The sequence below is a fragment of the Thunnus maccoyii genome, chromosome 21 (genome assembly GCF_910596095.1).
Source record: "Thunnus maccoyii chromosome 21, fThuMac1.1, whole genome shotgun sequence".
NCBI classification, from domain to species: Eukaryota; Metazoa; Chordata; class Actinopteri; order Scombriformes; family Scombridae; genus Thunnus; species Thunnus maccoyii.
In genome coordinates, this window is record NC_056553.1 from 18656427 (window position 1) to 18673939 (window position 17513).

General features: G+C 40.1%; 1 protein-coding gene across 4 annotated transcripts in view; it reads left to right on the top strand.

Moving 5' to 3' along the window:
* LOC121888476 (matrix metalloproteinase-16-like) overlaps positions 1 to 17513 on the top strand; it is a 139070-nt gene that overhangs the window by 74239 nt on the left and 47318 nt on the right. For 3 of the 4 annotated variants that reach the window (XM_042399997.1, XM_042399998.1, XM_042399995.1), the window contains 4 exons: positions 2338 to 2486; positions 3675 to 3689; positions 4062 to 4184; positions 11716 to 12020. In XM_042399997.1, the coding sequence (XP_042255931.1) occupies positions 2383 to 2486; positions 3675 to 3689; positions 4062 to 4184; positions 11716 to 12020 (547 nt within the window). In that variant the 5' untranslated portion in view covers positions 2338 to 2382. The remainder of the gene's footprint in view (positions 1 to 2337; positions 2487 to 3674; positions 3690 to 4061; positions 4185 to 11715; positions 12021 to 17513) is intronic. The other variant, XM_042399996.1, reaches the window with a different exon arrangement.

Genomic DNA, 17513 nt, shown 5'->3' on the forward strand with positions numbered 1-17513 from the left:
CCTGTAAAGAAAAAAAAAAGTTTGACCGGTGTATCTTTAAAGTTTTCTTCTCCGGAGCTTTAAAGTTATAGTTCAACATCAAACTTCTTTGCAGAAAGTTAGATAAGAAAATAGATCATTCTCATATCTGTCCGTTTAAATAAAAACCAGTCAGGAGAGGGTTAGCTTAGCTTAGCATAAAGACTGGAAAAGGGGGAAACATCTAGCCTGGCTCTGTCAGAAGTTAGCAAAGTCTGTATAGCAGCATTTTGCTAGTTGCCACATTGCAACCCCCATTAAAAGCACAAAGTGTTATTTTCACACTGCAGGTTTTTACAAATTAGACAAACGAGATATAACGTGTTAATAAGTGAGCTTTAGAGGTGCTGGTAGGCATTTGGACAGAGCCAGAACTAGCTGTTTCCTCCTGTTGTCTTGCTTGTCCTGCTAATCTAAGCTAACATGCGGTTAGCTGTAGCTTCAAATTTATTGTAAAGATCTTCTACCTCAAATGATTTCTATTACTGGCTTGACACACAATGATTTTCGCATTTTATATTAATATTTCTCAATTGAATTTGAATTCTTTATGTCATGCTATTATGATATAAAATTATGTAAACACTTCGTCCCAGTTTGTAGCACTTTTAAGTATGTACAAACAGCCCCTTCAATGACTTTCTAAAGAGCTTGTTGTTGCTGCTTGGAGCCTGACACAAGGCTCACTCACTGTAATAAAAGCTGTAAACTCACATTTGTTCCATTGTTGAGTAATGGTTTGCCTTTTATTGCATTCTCCCCGCTCACTCTCACACCACACCTCCCTCCCTGTTTAGTGAATTTCATTCCGTGTGTGTATGCTATCCCGAGCAGCAGGCCTCCATAATGACTGAAGCAGCTCGACAACATTGTGTACTGGAATAGCGCTCAGGTTTCACAGCGCAGCTCTGTTGAATGAAGAATGAAAAGGTTTGAGGCAAACGCGCAGCCTGACAGTTCTGAGTTCATTGGGTCTTTGAGATTCTAGGCCAGTGTTTTTGTGTTGTTTCAGTTTCTCTACACTTCAAACAATACAATTTAAGTCTCTTTTTTTATTGGTTGGTTGGCTTTGTGTTGCTAAATGCAGCAGTCTGATTTTGTTTACCATTTTTATAATGAAGACTGAAAGAATTCAGAGAGGCTGGGACTTTACAAATCCCTAAAGCCTCTTCTGTGGGAAAGCCCAGCCGATCCCCCCTCTCCTGACTGGTCCAAAGATCTGAGCTGTGATTCCCTCTGGCAGGATTTTATAGGGACACTGAAAGCTCTATTACACCAAAGCCTTTCCCTGACAAGCCAAATGACGTGATAACAGATGATATTGTGCACTGTAAACTGGTATAGAGATTTCCCTCTTTCTGCTTATGCTCTTATTCTTACTAAAATGTCTTGGGGTTGGGGGGGGAGTATCTATAGAGCTGTTATTTACTGATCTTTTTCTTACTTATTCTAAGTGTGTCTCTACTTCCCATATAATGTTATATCTTCATGACATTTTAATGGTGTTCTAGGTCATGCAGAACTGGGGATTGCTTTTAGATTTATTTATTCAGGCAAAGTCAGCAGTATATCATTTGTTTAAAGTGTTTCTTATGCACAAAAACAATACTATATAAATTCACAGCTGGCCTTACTGGATCAGGTGTGGTTAAAGTGCCATTTCCCAACTCATGCCTATTTCTCTAAATAAATAATATGACATTCTTGCCGAGAGTTAGATGAAAAGGTTGATACCACTCTACTTGCTCAAGCTACAGCCAGGATACAGTTAGCTTAGTTTAGCTTAGCTTAGCATAACCGCTAACCTGGCTATGCTCGAAGTAAAAACACAAGGCTGCCTACCAGCACCTTTTTAAGCTCATTAATTAACATATATATTATATCTCGTTTGTTTAATCCGTACAAAAACCAAAGTGTAAAAACATAAATGTGTGGTTTTACAGGGGGCTATGTGTTAATTAGCTTTAGTGCTAAATGAGCTTTAGAGGTGCTCGTAGGCAGAGTTTGTTACTTTTGACAGAGCCAGGCTGGCTGTTTCTCCCTCTTGACAGTTTTTTATACTAAGCTAAGATAACCATCTGCAGTTTCTAGCTTCATATTTACCGTAAAGACATGAAACTGATGTTAATCTTCTCAACTAAAGCTTGGCAAGAAAGTGAATAAGCATATTTCCCAAAATGACTATTCCTTTAACCACTAGTCTGTAATTACCTCTCGTGTGTTTGAACTTTTTGCATAGCATCTGAATTTGAAACCCTTAACAAAACCATAATGTCTAACCTTTCCCTCCGCTCTGTATTTCCATGTTTTTGTTCCTAGGCATGGCTCCAGAGGTATGGCTACCTCCCTCCTGCAGACCCCAGAATGTCAGTGCTGCGTTCTGCCCGAGTCATGCAGTCCGCTATCGCTGCCATGCAGCGCCGCTACGGCCTCAATGTCACAGGGACGCTGGACAACAACACTATAGAGTAAGTCACAAACACCTCTTTAAAAATGCCTTTGAATAAGCCACAAAATGGGACCTTGAGTTCTTCGAAATACAAGGAAACATTGTTGGGAGGTATCAAATTTAAACAGAATGGAAATGTGTATTTTAGGAGTTAATTAGTTATTTAATTAATTAATTAAATGTGCTTGTTTCTTTGGAAAATTACATGTTCTAGTATTTCAAACAAAGCTAAATTGATAAAATGAATTTTGTCATTGTGTTTAAATGATTGATATCAGCTAAAAGAGAGACATGCTACTTAGATATTAGATAAGTATTGCTTTCATATAGATTTGTGTTTATTTATGCTTGATTTTCATGATTCTTCAATCACTATACGATGAGGAGACAAGACAGAAAACAAGGGAGAACCTGCCAGAAGGGTCAATGATGTTGTAACAGTCATTTATTGTTTCTGATTGTTAACATTCACACAGTGGTCTAAACATTTTCAAAACAGGAGAGTCGCTCATTCATCTCCTGTTTTGCATTCTGAGGGCAAGAGCAGTTATTTTGCCAGACATAAAGTTACCCTGACATGGATTAAGTGGGGCGTTTTAATTTGACCAGAGGGACCTTTTACAGAGAGCACACCTCTGTTGTCAGATCAAAGGCTGCAAAATGCCATAGTATTGATACGCAGCGGAAAAGAGGGAAGAATAGGAACAGAGTTTGTCTGCTTCACATTCGATCAGCCACAAGCAGACAAGGATGACATGTGGGTTTAGAGGAGGAATTCAATTTTTGTTTTTACTGTAGAATGACAAAAAGTGTGAATGTGCACATTCAGCGATGTACTGGAGGGTAGACCCAAGTGAACAGAATCTGTCAAGATGCTTATGTAAGGTAATGTACAGTGTATATATACAGTAAATACAGTTACTGAAATACTGCTGAAACATATATTTTCATGCTTGTAAATCAAAATGTAATGCAGGTTTTACCAAGTTTTAACCTTTGTGTCTTTTTACCTGCAACAGCGTTTACTGACATTTACACTATAAATACTATCCATGCCAATGAACTTTAAAGTGGGGATGTGGTGGCCAGTGGTGTGAATGCAGACTAACAGCTGTCCATCCACTGACCTGAAACACAGTGTAATGTGATAAAGCTAACAGTCTGCCTGTTTTTTCTATTTCCCCCCCTGCTTCTCTTGTTGATGTAGCAATAACACAATAAGGTGAGGTGTCTTTTGTGTGTAATACAGTATGTGTACATCATTTCATGAATGTATACGTGTGTACAGTGTGGGAATTATGAGGGATGTGCATGTGTTTTGTTTAATTACGAAATAGCTTTATGTGTAGTGCAATCATTCATTATCTGTGTCTGCGTATTCTCACTTGTACATACAAATGCTCAGAGGGCCTATATGAATCATTTTGTTCTCATCTGTTACCGTCACTCAGTCCGTCTTTGTTAACAAATCTGTAGACCCACACTGAATCAGAATAAGTTTCTATTAATCATGTCATCAGTGTCGACACTGATGAAATATGCTGCCGATGATACCTGCAGCACAATGACGGACGTGCCCTCATCTCTCCTGTAGGTGGATGAAGAAGCCCAGATGTGGAGTCCCTGACCAGATAGGAGGTGCATCCAAATTCAGTGTCAGGAAACGGCGGTACGCCCTCACAGGACAGAAGTGGCAACACAAACATATCACATACAGGTGGGTGACCTTTTTTTTAAAATCAAGATTTGTTATTAACTTAATGAAGAGGTGGAGACATTACAGCATTTTATTATTTGCTATCCCCATAACCACCCCGACATGCACAGAAAATCCCAGCAACACACTGACCATCCCCATCAAGAGGGCCTTTGTCAAGTTGCGAAGATACCCACACAACAAGATTAACCCAGTATAGGCCAACAGACACAAAGAAATAACTAACTATCAGCACACACACACACACGCACACACACACACACACACACACACACACACACACACACACCTTTTTGTTAGTATAAATGTTACTCACAGAGAGGCCGAAAAGGAAACAGCCTGCTATCATTTTTCCACACAGTTCTCACTCTTTTCCTGCAAATCTGCCTTTTTAAAAACCTCTTTCCTCAGCTCAACTCTTCTTAATGTGACAACCGATTTAAAACTGTAAAATTCTTGTAGACTTTAGACTGGAAAGCTATCTGTAGGCTTTTGTGCTTAAACATTTCCTCTCTACTAAACACATTTTACAATACTTGAACTTATGTAATAACAAGGAAGGTACAAAACTTAAGGGTCAACCAGAGTTCAACACAAAAAGTACATAGACAAACGAGCGACCAGTTTACTTTGCAACGTTCTGTATCACAAAGGCAATAGCAGCAAAACACTGTCTATCCAACATGCTCAACCAACAGAATATAGCTTAAAATACAGTATATTTACACCGGCAAGACCAGCTGCTCATCAGCTCTACAGTGCACGGCACTGTTAATTAACTATTTTATTGCACAAAGTGGCAACTAAACCCAGACAGCAGAGAAGGTGTGAACACAGACAGAAATTGCACTTATAACATATCCCTGGTGCATTCTTTACAGCCTACAGCCATTGTTTTTAGCACCAGTCAGCTCATGAAAAACCAAATCTGCACATCTCATAGAAAACTGCGTCCTTACAATCTATCAAGAAAACTGTCCATAACACTTTAATGAGAAGTACTTTGATTTTCCATTCTTGACTGTGCAGGTAATTACATACAAATTTAGCTGTGAATGTGATTCATAAACTGGCAGGTGAAGCCATAGCCATGAGAACATGATTTCAGTTAGGGGCACAGGGTTACTGACTATTAAACACCCCCTCCCCAAAAAATGTTATTAATGCACAGCAGTGTAGCGTCATTGATTATTTAAATCTCCAGACATGCCAACAGGATCGGTCAGGATCTAATTTTAATTATTGTTCTGTGTTCTTCTTCACATCCAAAAGGTCAGCTGTTACACAAACACACAGTCCAGGTTCATACAGTGAAATTGTTTGGAGTAAAGCAACCGTCCTCCTGATAAATCCTGAGCTCCATCAGAGCTGTCTAAAAAAATTTATTTCAGAAGCTAAAAGTTTAATTCTGTTTCCTCTGGAGAGTTTCCTCTGTCCTGTCAGGTTCATAACTACAGTTTTTAGTAGTCAGGCTGCCGGAGACAATTCTAACCAGCATGTGTCAACTGGGTCAGTGAGCTGCGCGTCTCATCTCATTCCTTTCCCCACTCCACTGTCTTTACGCCCACGGTCTACATGATAGAAAAAAAAAAATATTGCAACAACACAAATGGCCCTATAGGCTGCAGCTCCCCCAGCACCCCTAATTCCCACAGCAGCTACGGTTGAACCCGCATTAGGCTGACCAGGAGAAAACGCTGTACTGCCAGGGAGCGAGCAGCCAGGCTGACCTCGTTGTAGGCTGATGAGTCTGGTGGACTTAGTTAATGGAGGTGGTGGCGTTTTCTTCTTCCTCAACTTTTTTCAAATAACACATTAACGTTACAGTGCATGACAAGCCAGCCAGCTGACTGAAGGCAGCTCAGGAAGTTATGAGTTTCAGAACCAGTCAACTAATTACATTATGGAAACTTCCTACAACAGCTTTGTTTTAAACAGACGACCAATTCGACACACACGTCAAGTCAACAATAAAACCAGTTTATATTTATTTACTTCCATATATATTTTTATATTTATTGTTAAGAAATGTATTTTGATCAAACTAAGCCCATTACTGGCTACGTGCCTGTTACACACAACACATACCATGTTCTTCAAACCTCGGACTGTAGAAGAACTGTAGAAGAGCTTTATCCCTAATAAAACATGTAGCACGAATGGGAAAGAGTGCCATACATGCACCAGAGATTTCATCACCGATTTCATAATTCACAGGCACATTTTCTGACATCAAGCTACATGAGTAATAATGTATAGGACAACATGCTGCGGTTATATAATATTTCTCTGTTGATTTAGTGAGGTCAGTAGCCCAGATTCTGTAATATTTTATACATACGATTCTGTCACTTGCCTCCAGCTCCATGTTTCATTGGATAATCCTTAAGAAGTGAGCTTGTTTTTTTTTTTTATTTTTGCTCTGCCTTGAGGATAAATGTATGAGCAGTGTTACATGATAAATATAATCTAGTGGATCAGTGACCTACAACTGAATTAGGACTGTATATCACCGATAGCAGAACGGTTCGGCTTCACGCCTATGCATTTTTCTTTTTAAAATATTTCACTGGGACCGGGTTTGGAATTTGTTTCAGGAGCACTTGGTTCATCTGATGGCACAGATCTGAGAGCAAGAAAATGAGCAGGCTTGATGAAGAGTGGAGGATTAGATAGGTGGAAATGAGGAGTGGTGGAGGAAAAGCAGCTGCAGAGAGAAAGAGATGAGCTGAGAGGAGAGGAGGAAACCCCAGTGGAAAGCAGAGGGTGCTCTCTGACAGATTAGGGTTATATAATAGGATGGGAGCATTTTGTGTGTGTGTGTGTGTGTGCTCGTGTGTGCATATATGTCTGTGTGTGTGGTGCACAAGGATGTGTGTCTGGCCTCCAGTCAGTAGTCAGATGTGCCTGCAGCTGCTACTTTTATCTCATATTGGTGCAATGGAAGTAGTTAGAAAATGTAGCACATTTAATATCTTCTGAAGGCCTTTAAAACCTGAAAGGTGTCCTGTGCGGCATTTCAACATCAATACATTGTTACCATATTGAACTGTGAGATATTCCCATTTAAATGTTAATGAAAATCCAAAGTTTATGGTGAAGAAGAATAATACAGAACAAAACAGGAACCATTTACCCTCCACTATTCTACTATTCTACACGTTGACTTGAAGTGTCTTTACCTTGTCAGATTGTATATTGGCTGTTATCAAAGTATAAATTATTTCAATTGTCATTTCATTTCTTGGTTCTTCAAAACCAGTGCACACATATTGAATATATGCAGGGCACAAAATCCTCACCAGCCAAATGCTGGTAAAATAAGCAAGTGGCTGATAGATTTGCTTCATTCACCAGCCAAAAAAACAATGGTAATATATTGAGCGGCTGGTAAGATCTGAACATTTACTAGCTATGTGGCCAGTGGACAAAAAGCTTAATTTTGAACCCTGAATACAGGAATGTATGGACTGTAAAGATATGATGAAATTGTACTTTTCAAGGTGCTGAGATCCTCAAACATGGTGACATTGCTTCGATGAAGTCCCATGGGACAAGAAACAAAAGAATTATTTAAATGAGCCCTCGTTTAGCTAACTGGTTATTAAAGTATTTGCTTTTTTTGTTGTTGTGGAGTGCACCATCAGATAAATGTTTAGTTTTTACTTTTATATGATTGACAATAAGGCTTCTGACTTTAACACGAGTAGTGTTAGTTAGCTAACTAGCCAGCCCACTTAACCTCACTTACCTGAATCCTGGAAGCAGTTTTTTCCTGCCATTAATTATATTATGTTATATCATATCACACATTACCACTAAAAATGACACATTTTCTTTTCCATGCAAGGAAGACCGTTTTAAACACACTGTAGATCATAACGCTTTTTTTAGTGTCCTTTAGATTGAAGATGGAAGTTGAAGCAAAAGGTATATTTATTGTGTGTCACATTTCCATAACTGAGTCTGTAATTTCCCTCCTGGTGGCTCAGATAAGGTGCAGCAGTAAAACTGGGTTCGTTGTGGGTTTGAATGCAGCTTGGGGCCTTGGACTGTTGTCATGTCACTCTTTCTCCTGTTAAAACTTCCTTCTTTCTCCTTCAAACTGTAAGCTGAACGGGCCAAAAAAATAATAAATAAAAAAACAACTCTGGCATTTGGAAAGTATAACGAATGCATGGCCGCCCCAGGTGTGTGCTAGTTTCCACACAGCCACATACAGTACTTGCTGTCGGGAGGCACTAATTAGCTCTGGCACCCCTACTGTTCTCCCTGCATGCAGGTACTATTATAGCACAGGAGTTGCATCCGGAATCATTATCACCTCACAACATGGACTTAAATATTTTATATGGCCTTAGAGTAGGTTGGGAATCTTTCATTTGTCGCTTTGCATTGCCTGTGCCTCTCTCTTTATCCATCTTGCCCTTAAAATAGGACACACATGCAGTTACTTTACTTACTTTGGTAATAGAATCAAATGAAACCATCTTTTTATTCCTTGAGTAGCCGCAGTTGTTGTTGTTAAGGCTGTTCATTTCAACTCCAGACAGAGCAGTACAAGGACAAGTGTTCATACGGAGCCATGGAAGAGCTTCAATTTTTTCTCTATATTTTCATCTCAGGAAGAGAAACATTTGCACCTTTGCAGACTCTCTGTGGGTCAGCTGATATTGATTTGAAAGCAGGATTGTTTCCTTGTGTTTATCACGCTTGTACTCTGTGCATCCCTATCTACTCTACATAAGCACTTCAAAAGACAAAAGGGCCATTTCATGTTGCCTCCATAAGTTGCCTCAATCAGGCAGAGATAGTTTTCTTGCTCCACTGCCAGCCATCGCACTCACACTAACAGCACTTCAACTGATGTTCAATATTGTTTCTGTAATTTAAGGGTACTGGCAAATCTTGATGTATTTATTACTCACACTTGCTGTAGGTCAGTTGAGGACACACAGTTTTCAGACTGTTATTGATCACAATTTATATCACTTACAGCAAATGTAATCACAGACAACAGCAAGTCATCAAAACATGGTTGTTGTTGCCTTCAGTTGTGTGAAACTGTTCATTTCGGATAAAGCTATAATGTGATGTGTTGGAGTACTTGCACAGATAGTGGGATTGAAATGTGTAAAAATGACTCAGCACGGTCTCAAGGCATTTTGAGTATACACACTAAAATACAGTTTCTACTGTCATAAGTATAATTTATTTATTTTAATTTAATAGCAACTATTTGACCCATGATATTCAAATCTTTGTCATGTGAAAGGGTTTGCTGACAGTTAAAGCTGCTGTAATCAAAAACTTTTTATCAACAATGGATCAAATGACTGTGTGTAATGTGAAAGGTGTGGCTCGTAATGACGAACCCACAGAAAATTTTAACCTGACTCTGCACTTCCTCTCATCTCTAGGGAGCATTTCAGTGTCTTTCAGCTCATTGTTTTGGTTTCATGGCCCTTGGACTGTTTTGGTTCACCCTCACCGCCCTCATCAGCATTGTTTCCAGCTGTGGCAGGAAGCTGTTTCAAAGATCTAAAATCCCACTGTACACCACCTGGGCAGCACCAAACAGCAGACAGACAAAGTTAGCGACTAGCTTGTGGACACATTGGAGCATTTAGCAGATAAAGAGTCAAATATTTCTCTCAGGAGTTGACTTACATTCATGAGGTAGCCAGAAACTCCAGATAAATGCTAATGTTACTCTGTGTCTGCTCGATAAGTTAATACGCCTATTTGCAAATACAGGTTAGCCGTATCAACTTAATAAGGTGATTATTTGTAAAGGCTATGGTTATAGCTTGTTGGGCTGTGTCCAACTGGCCAAAATCAGGTTTAAGTTTGGGTAGTAAAAACCCTTCTGGGTAACATTAACTTACTCTTCAGATATATGCCTGCTGAAACAAACCTGTTCATCTTTGCAGATCTTTGCTGTTGACTGTTTGAACTTCTTACTCTACTGTACATATCTGATGGTTTGTTCCTGTAGACTTGTCTTTTTTAAAAATGATTTATATTCCTTTTTTTTATCATGATACCTGTAGGTGTCTGCAGGACTCAGATCTGTCAAAGCAGAAAGTCATTAGCTGAGGTTTTGCCAAAGCTTGTGAGAGTGTACAGTAATTAAAATAAACACATCTCTGCTAAAGTGGAAGTCAGCTGTTATCTCGTCAATTCTGAAAGAGGCGAAAGAGAAGTTTGTGGTTTGGTTTGAGCAATTAAATGAATGTTGCAGGTTATTCAGTAGCACTTTATTTATATTTCATAACCAGCCTTTATGCTTCCCTTTTCACTGAGTTTGATTGAATAATTAAAGAATCTGAGCTTACATGCAATATAAATATGCAGTATATAAATGTGCCTTGCAGCAGTTTACCCACCATGCAGAAGAAGATGAGCAACAGTCAAAGGCAAGAGACGTTCTGATAATATTTACTCCTATTATGGAAGATGACAGGCTGACAGCCAAACAGAGATGCACAGAAGAATTAAATGAAAAAGTGAACAAAGAGGAAGGTGACAGAGAGCACACAAAGGGAACAGGGTGGGTGGGAGGAGAAAAAAGGGAGTTCTTGAATCAACTTGAAATGACTGACAAAGAAGAAATTTGCACAATCTATTTACACACTGCACATGTAAGTATCTACTGAACATCAGCCAACCAACTTTCCATTCAACTCAGACGCCTCACTACCGACAAAGAGCGTTGTGTGTTTACAAGCTTCTAAGTTGGCTGATGTAAAGTATACCTATCTGTCTATCCCGGGAGTGAAACCAAATTTTAATAGAGCATGACCCTGAGATATTTTTGGAGGGAATAAAGTGGTGAGAGGTTTTCCTGATTGCCCAAACCAGACTGTGGCTCTCAGCAGGCAGTGGGCTGTTGATAATCCTTAATTAGAAAATAAATTCCAGTGGCAGGAAATTGTCCCGTCCTCTCCACACCTGCAGCAACTCAAAGCCGGCAGGGGAGGACTCAGCTGTTTTCTCTCACAGATCGCTCCATTTAGCTCTCAGTTGGCGAACAGGATGAGCGTGAAATGGCAGCATGCAGAGAAAACACTGATAGTGACGGATTTTTTTTTTTTTTTTTTCCTTTTTGGCTGGTGTGATCATGTAGATTGACATGCGGCAGTATTCTCTCTTCTTACACTTGTGTTGGTTATAGTAAAACTAAACTGACTGTATTGTTTTCTATCTCACCATATCTCATGCTTCAGAGGAGTTAGAGGCTGTTTACTCTGCCTGATTAGATTCTGTTCTTTCATTGTTCCTCTGAGTGGACATCTAGCAAAATAAGATACTCTAGGTATGCTTGTTTTACCAAATACTTGGAGTACCCATGAGGTTTATCAATTTATAATAGATTTGCTCATCCTGACAATTGAAGGAGAAATCCCAATCTGAGGCTTATTGGAGCACGATGATTAGAGAAAATGATCTAGTTGCGTGAGACGTTTGCAGAACCTTTATAGAGTGTTTCCAGCCTAACTTTTCTTTCTTGTATCTGGTGTCTCTGCAGCATAAAGAACGTGACACCCAAAGTCGGTGCTGAGGAGACCCATGATGCCATTCGGCGAGCCTTCGACGTCTGGCAAAACGTGACGCCGCTCCGCTTTGAGGCTGTGCCCTACAGCGAGCTGGAGCGCACCAAGAAAGACGTGGACATCACCATCATCTTCGCTTCAGGTTTCCATGGTGACAGCTCGCCCTTTGACGGCGAGGGCGGCTTCCTGGCCCACGCCTACTTTCCAGGGCCGGGAATAGGAGGCGACACACACTTTGACTCAGACGAGCCGTGGACGCTGGGAAACCCCAACCATGACGGTAAGCATCGCTCAATATTAAAGAATTTTTATCACGGTTGACATCGGACATAGGATAGGATTCAACTCATGTGGAAAGCATTAATATGTGAATATAGATGCTGGATATGTACAGCATTGATCTGACCTCGTCACTCCCTACAAAGAAACACTGAGCTCAGTACAACAGGAAGTGGGGAGTGACAGTAACGATGTCCCCCCCCTAAAGGAAAACGTAGACTCAGCAGCTACAGGTGGAGGCTTATAAAATGATGTTAACAGCAGCAAGGGACAGCATAACTTTTAGGTGAGTGGTGTGGCAGCAGGCACTACCATGGAACTGGGTCGTGTGTCATTATGTTTATATTATTACTAATATTGGAATAGTAATTTATTAGACCACCGTTTATTGGGAAAAAAATACAATGCTATCAATGTATAGTGCTACATACATGTAGTATGCGGTTCCTACTGGTCCTGGAGTTTTTACAGTAGTTTTTTTCAGGATTCTGAGGAAGTCAGGGAATATTGTTTGTACAATTTCCTCACTACACAGGAAAATAGCATCATATATTTCATTGCTTGTTTCACAGCATTTTTGTGCGTTAAATTGGGTTTTTCAGGCCGACTGCTTATGAAACTAGACTGTTTACCTCCTCAGATGAGTGGTTCCGTTATGGATACACTCAAACCAAAATCCTTGAAAAAATGTGGAGTTTTAAAATAGCAAAAGTGGAGGAGGAAGATATTTCATCAAGTATCAAATCAAGTTTTCCACATGTATATCCACTCTCACTAAACCACAAATGTTGACGTTTTGCTAACAAGTTAACTACCATGAAAACATGAAGAACTGTGATGCTGGATAATGGTTTTGCTGGTCAGTGTATTGTGGATTTCTGGTCTCTTCTGGTGTGATATAAGTCTGATCTGTTGGGATTTCTCAGGCTTTTGTCTCTGAAAACATTCAAGCGCGGTGACAGATATCTCCCCTCGGTGAACTATAGTAATCATGTCACCTCTCACTCCACGTCGAGCTTGTGCCCTGTGTACTTGCCCTTGGAGCTTTACCGCTTCTCAGGCTGTACATAAGCCTATATCATGGTCCATATGTCATTCTGTTGTGTGGGTTGCATGTTGAGCAGCTGTGTCTGTGTTTAATGTTGTGGTTAGGTCCAACAGATCTCTAAGTGTGTGTGTATGTTTACTACGTATGTGTATTTGAGAATCAGTGGCAGCCAGCAGCCAGTCGACTAAGCTTCCAGCTCGACCTCTGAACTCTGTGCAGCTTTCAGTGCGGTGATGCAAGGGCCTCGTAAGAGAGTAGAAGGAAAAAGAGATGGAGGAGAGGATGAGAGAAAGAAAGAAAACACTGTGAAGAAGACACAGTGAGTACATGTAATCGAGAGAAAAGACACTCAAAGCAAGCAGCAAAAGTTAAATGGATGCTTGGTTCTTGACTGGACGCTTGTGGCAGCAGGACAACATTTGTCTCTCGGAATCTAAAGGATGGATGTTTTCAGTGTTGCTCTTTGAATTATAATTAAATCTAAGGGACAAGCCTGCCCTGCGGTCCATAAAGACAACTCAAGAGGAGTCATGATGGTTACTGAGTCACGAGTCAAAAACAATGACTGAGATGACTGAGCAAGAGACTCCTGATGAAAGAGGGACACAAATGAGACAAAAGATGAGCGAGAAGGCAGAGTTACTAGCAGGAAAGCAGCAGAGATAACAGAGAAAGAGAGGATAAGAGAGAATGGCAGAGTATCTCTAGACAAATATTGGAGGTTCAAGAGCTCACAAGAGAGACAGATGGAGAGGGAAAGACTGAGAAGGCAGCATAGTGAGAAGTAAAGAAAACATTTGAAGAGGAAAGGGGAGAGAGGAGAGCAGAGGAGATGAGTGGGAGCTGTTGAGCACTATGCGTCGGAAATAGAAGTGAGGAACTTGATGTCGAAGACTGAATTTTAAGTAGGAGCGGAGGGGCTTTTGTAGGCTTAGATAATGTGTTGTGAACGGCTATATTTAAGGCTTTTGAGAATGCGTAGTTTGATCGAATCGACTAGAATCACTCCTGCAAGTTGAATAACACAATGGAAGTGATAACCTCAAGTAAACTATTGATGCTTCTGTTTTATTTTTGCACACTCACCCACATGATTCCACTCATAAAAACTCTTAATATATTTAAACACACATATGTGCACACATGTGCAGGTGAAGATCAGCTCCTGAGCACGTGCACACACACACACACACACACACACACACACACACACACACACACACACACACACAGTGTTGTCATCCCCACTGTCGCTCCTTGGGGGAAGGAGAAGCAGCTGTCATTGAAGGCTATGATTCACTCTCTTCAACACACACATACAGACACACACTCTCCCTGCCCTTCAATGCAATATTAATACAGCCCTGCTGCGGCCCACACTTCTGTGAAAATCCCATAATGCATGCAGTTCTATTACGCACTGTCCAGCTGGCTTTCTTGCCAAATATGAGCATGCACTGGCTGAATGCTGACTGCTTGCCGTGGTGGGGGGTGCTCTTACTCCTGCATGATGACTACTGCTACACTGAGATGAATCTCTGAAGGCTCCTACAGCATGAAGCTGAACATATTTTGTGCTGCTGTAAGTGTTGTGATTAATGTGCCATGTCCTCTTGTATGTTGTGTTTGTATTTTTGCCCTCTAATGCAAATCACATTTCCCCTTAAAGAGACAATAAAGATCTGAACTGAACTGAGATATTGAACAACTTTAGTTTAGCAAAGCATTTGCTGCAAATATCAGGTACTCTGTACTCCTGCCAGATTGTTTTTTCTTGGCACTGTAGCAAAACCTCATTGTGTAGATTTTGGCAAGCTAAAACTAAAAACCTGTAAGATAATACACTGTAAGTATTACTATTGTCACAACTAATAAGTAAACATTGCCATGTGTAGCTGTATGCAGTTACAACCATTGATCAGCTGGTTTTGTGATGACACAGTGTCTCTTGAGATATGATATTGATACTCTGCCATCACTGATTTCCTTTTAATGCACACATTAAACTCTGTAATGTTTTGCTTTCTGACAGTTCAGCATTTTGCCAGCTTTGGCATTGAGACGATGGCGTGGCTTGATTGCTAAGAGGAAATTAAGTTCCTACAGTTTAATCCCTGCCTCATAACAATCTATAAATCATGACTGCGTCCTCCACTTTGGACTCTCTGTCCCCTCAAAGTTCAGCACCGTCAAGAGGGTTTGCTATCGGGCAAATTCGTTTCCTCCAATTTCACCAAAGATGAGCTTGAATTGAAAAACTAGCCAGCATATCTTTGCCCATTCGAGTGTATCCACTAATCCCAACAGTTCCACTGAAATTGACAGATCTTGCCATTAAATGTTACTGTTGAAAGCGCATCACTAAAAGGAGCAAAAGACCGATGCTTCTAAATTATGATGGCACTGTTTTACAATCTCCTGTGTCTGTATGGAGTTGATGGAGTGAAGTTAAAGAGCCAGGTGCTTCACTGAGCACTGACAGGTAGGGGAACATTGTTTGGAAGATAAAACATGTGTCTAAGACCTTTTTTTTATGCCTTAAACATGCCCATTAGCCATATGTGATTCCACTTGGCTGACAGTTAGACATTCCACCTCCCACATGAGCAAAGATGTAGGCTTGAATCAACCTGGTTATGTCTTGTTTCTGTCAGCATTTTAATAACAACATGCGTGCTCATGTTCATTTTAATCTAGATATTGTCTCAAAATCTCTGATAAAAGATAATTCCATATATTTCCAATCCAACTTGTTTTAAGGATTTGTAATCCATCTACCACCCCATGTAGCTAGCTCCTAGCTTTGCAGAGAACAGCTGGGAATGATGTAATTTTAGCCCAGAAACAGCACATGATGTCTGGCTTTTCTTTTCTCTTTTCGTCTCTTCTCCCTCATTTTATTCACTTTTAAAACTTACTACTACACGTATTCATACACACACACACACACACTGGAGATGAGCTCCTGTCCGGTAAGCTGCCCTTGCCAGTCATACCTAATCCTCTACACTGTTGTCGAGATGGATCAGTCGCCACGGCGACCATTGGCAGCATCACACCGTAGATGTTATTGTTGTTGTTTTGGATGATGACGTCACTGATGCAGACTGGAGGATTAATCCCTGTCTGCATGGAGATAAACACTCGCATACACGTGTTTAAGTACTCACATACACACACACTTCCTCTCTCTCTCACACACGCAGTTTTGTCTGGACCTTCACTCACACAGCAACTCACGCATCTGAGAATAGAGGATTACTCGAAAGTTACATTCAGTGGGATGGTCGTTTTTAGCACGCGCAGCAAAATGAGGTTCTTATTAGGATTAGCTAATGGCATTTTAAGAGAGACGTGTGTGTGATTTGATGCTTTTATCACAGAGGAGAAAGTGGAGGGATGTCTGCACATTTAAAAACACAGTGGGTGAAAAAAGCAGAATCAGGCAGCATCAAGAAAGTGGCATCTGATTTGAGGAATTTCTTGCAAGAACTTAATATCTGTTGGAATAAATACATCTATTTCACAGTTTATTTCAAGTTGTCACCACCATAGAGTTTAATTCATCTGCAAGTTCCTAAGTGCCTTTTAGCTTTTCTACAATCACTGCCTCATCACCTTCATCTGGCCAATAATGCATACAGTAGACATTATCGTCTTGGCCAAGTAATAAAAATCAGAATCCCAATCAGGACTCGACATTAAGGCTTCTCCGCTTGTCTAGGACAAGTGGATTTTTTTTAGGGCAAGTAGAAGAGAAATTTACTTGCCCCACCAGACAAGTTAAAGTCATAAAAAAATTAAAAAAGGTACTTCACGTGTCATGTGTCACTCATTACTCAGCTATTTAGTTAAATTAATACATTCAGAAACAAATGTTTTTCCCCACGTCCAACTCAGAATGGGATAGCTCATTTTACAGGAGTTGCTTTGACCAATAAATAATAATTTCATGTACTTTTTTGGTGGGGGCCTAGGATGTAAGAAACCTCACTGTAATATTATCTTATTTATATTTCACGTTTAACCTTGATCAATGTAAATGTGAATGACTAACAATAATATAATGTAATAATAAAATAGCAAAGTTGGCTCGCTGGTACAACCACCTCTACTGCCCAGTGTGTTTGACTCCTCAGCTGACAGCAGCTGGACAGGAGAAACACTACGTGGCGCATTTAGATTTTATAACTGAATTAATACCAGGATGCACACTTGTTATTTCTTTAACTGTGTAGAAATCTGAGGTTTAACATCACAGGTGTTGAGCAGCATTAAAGTTCCAGCTAAACAGAAGTTAGAACATCTAAAGCTTCTGTACTGCACAACTATCAGCATAATGTGGATATTTGAATAGAAAATGCACATACAGCTATCTAGAAAAAACTGCACTTTAAGTGTGACACCAGAATAGTACCTTCAAGGCAAGTCTGTCTTTAGGTGTAT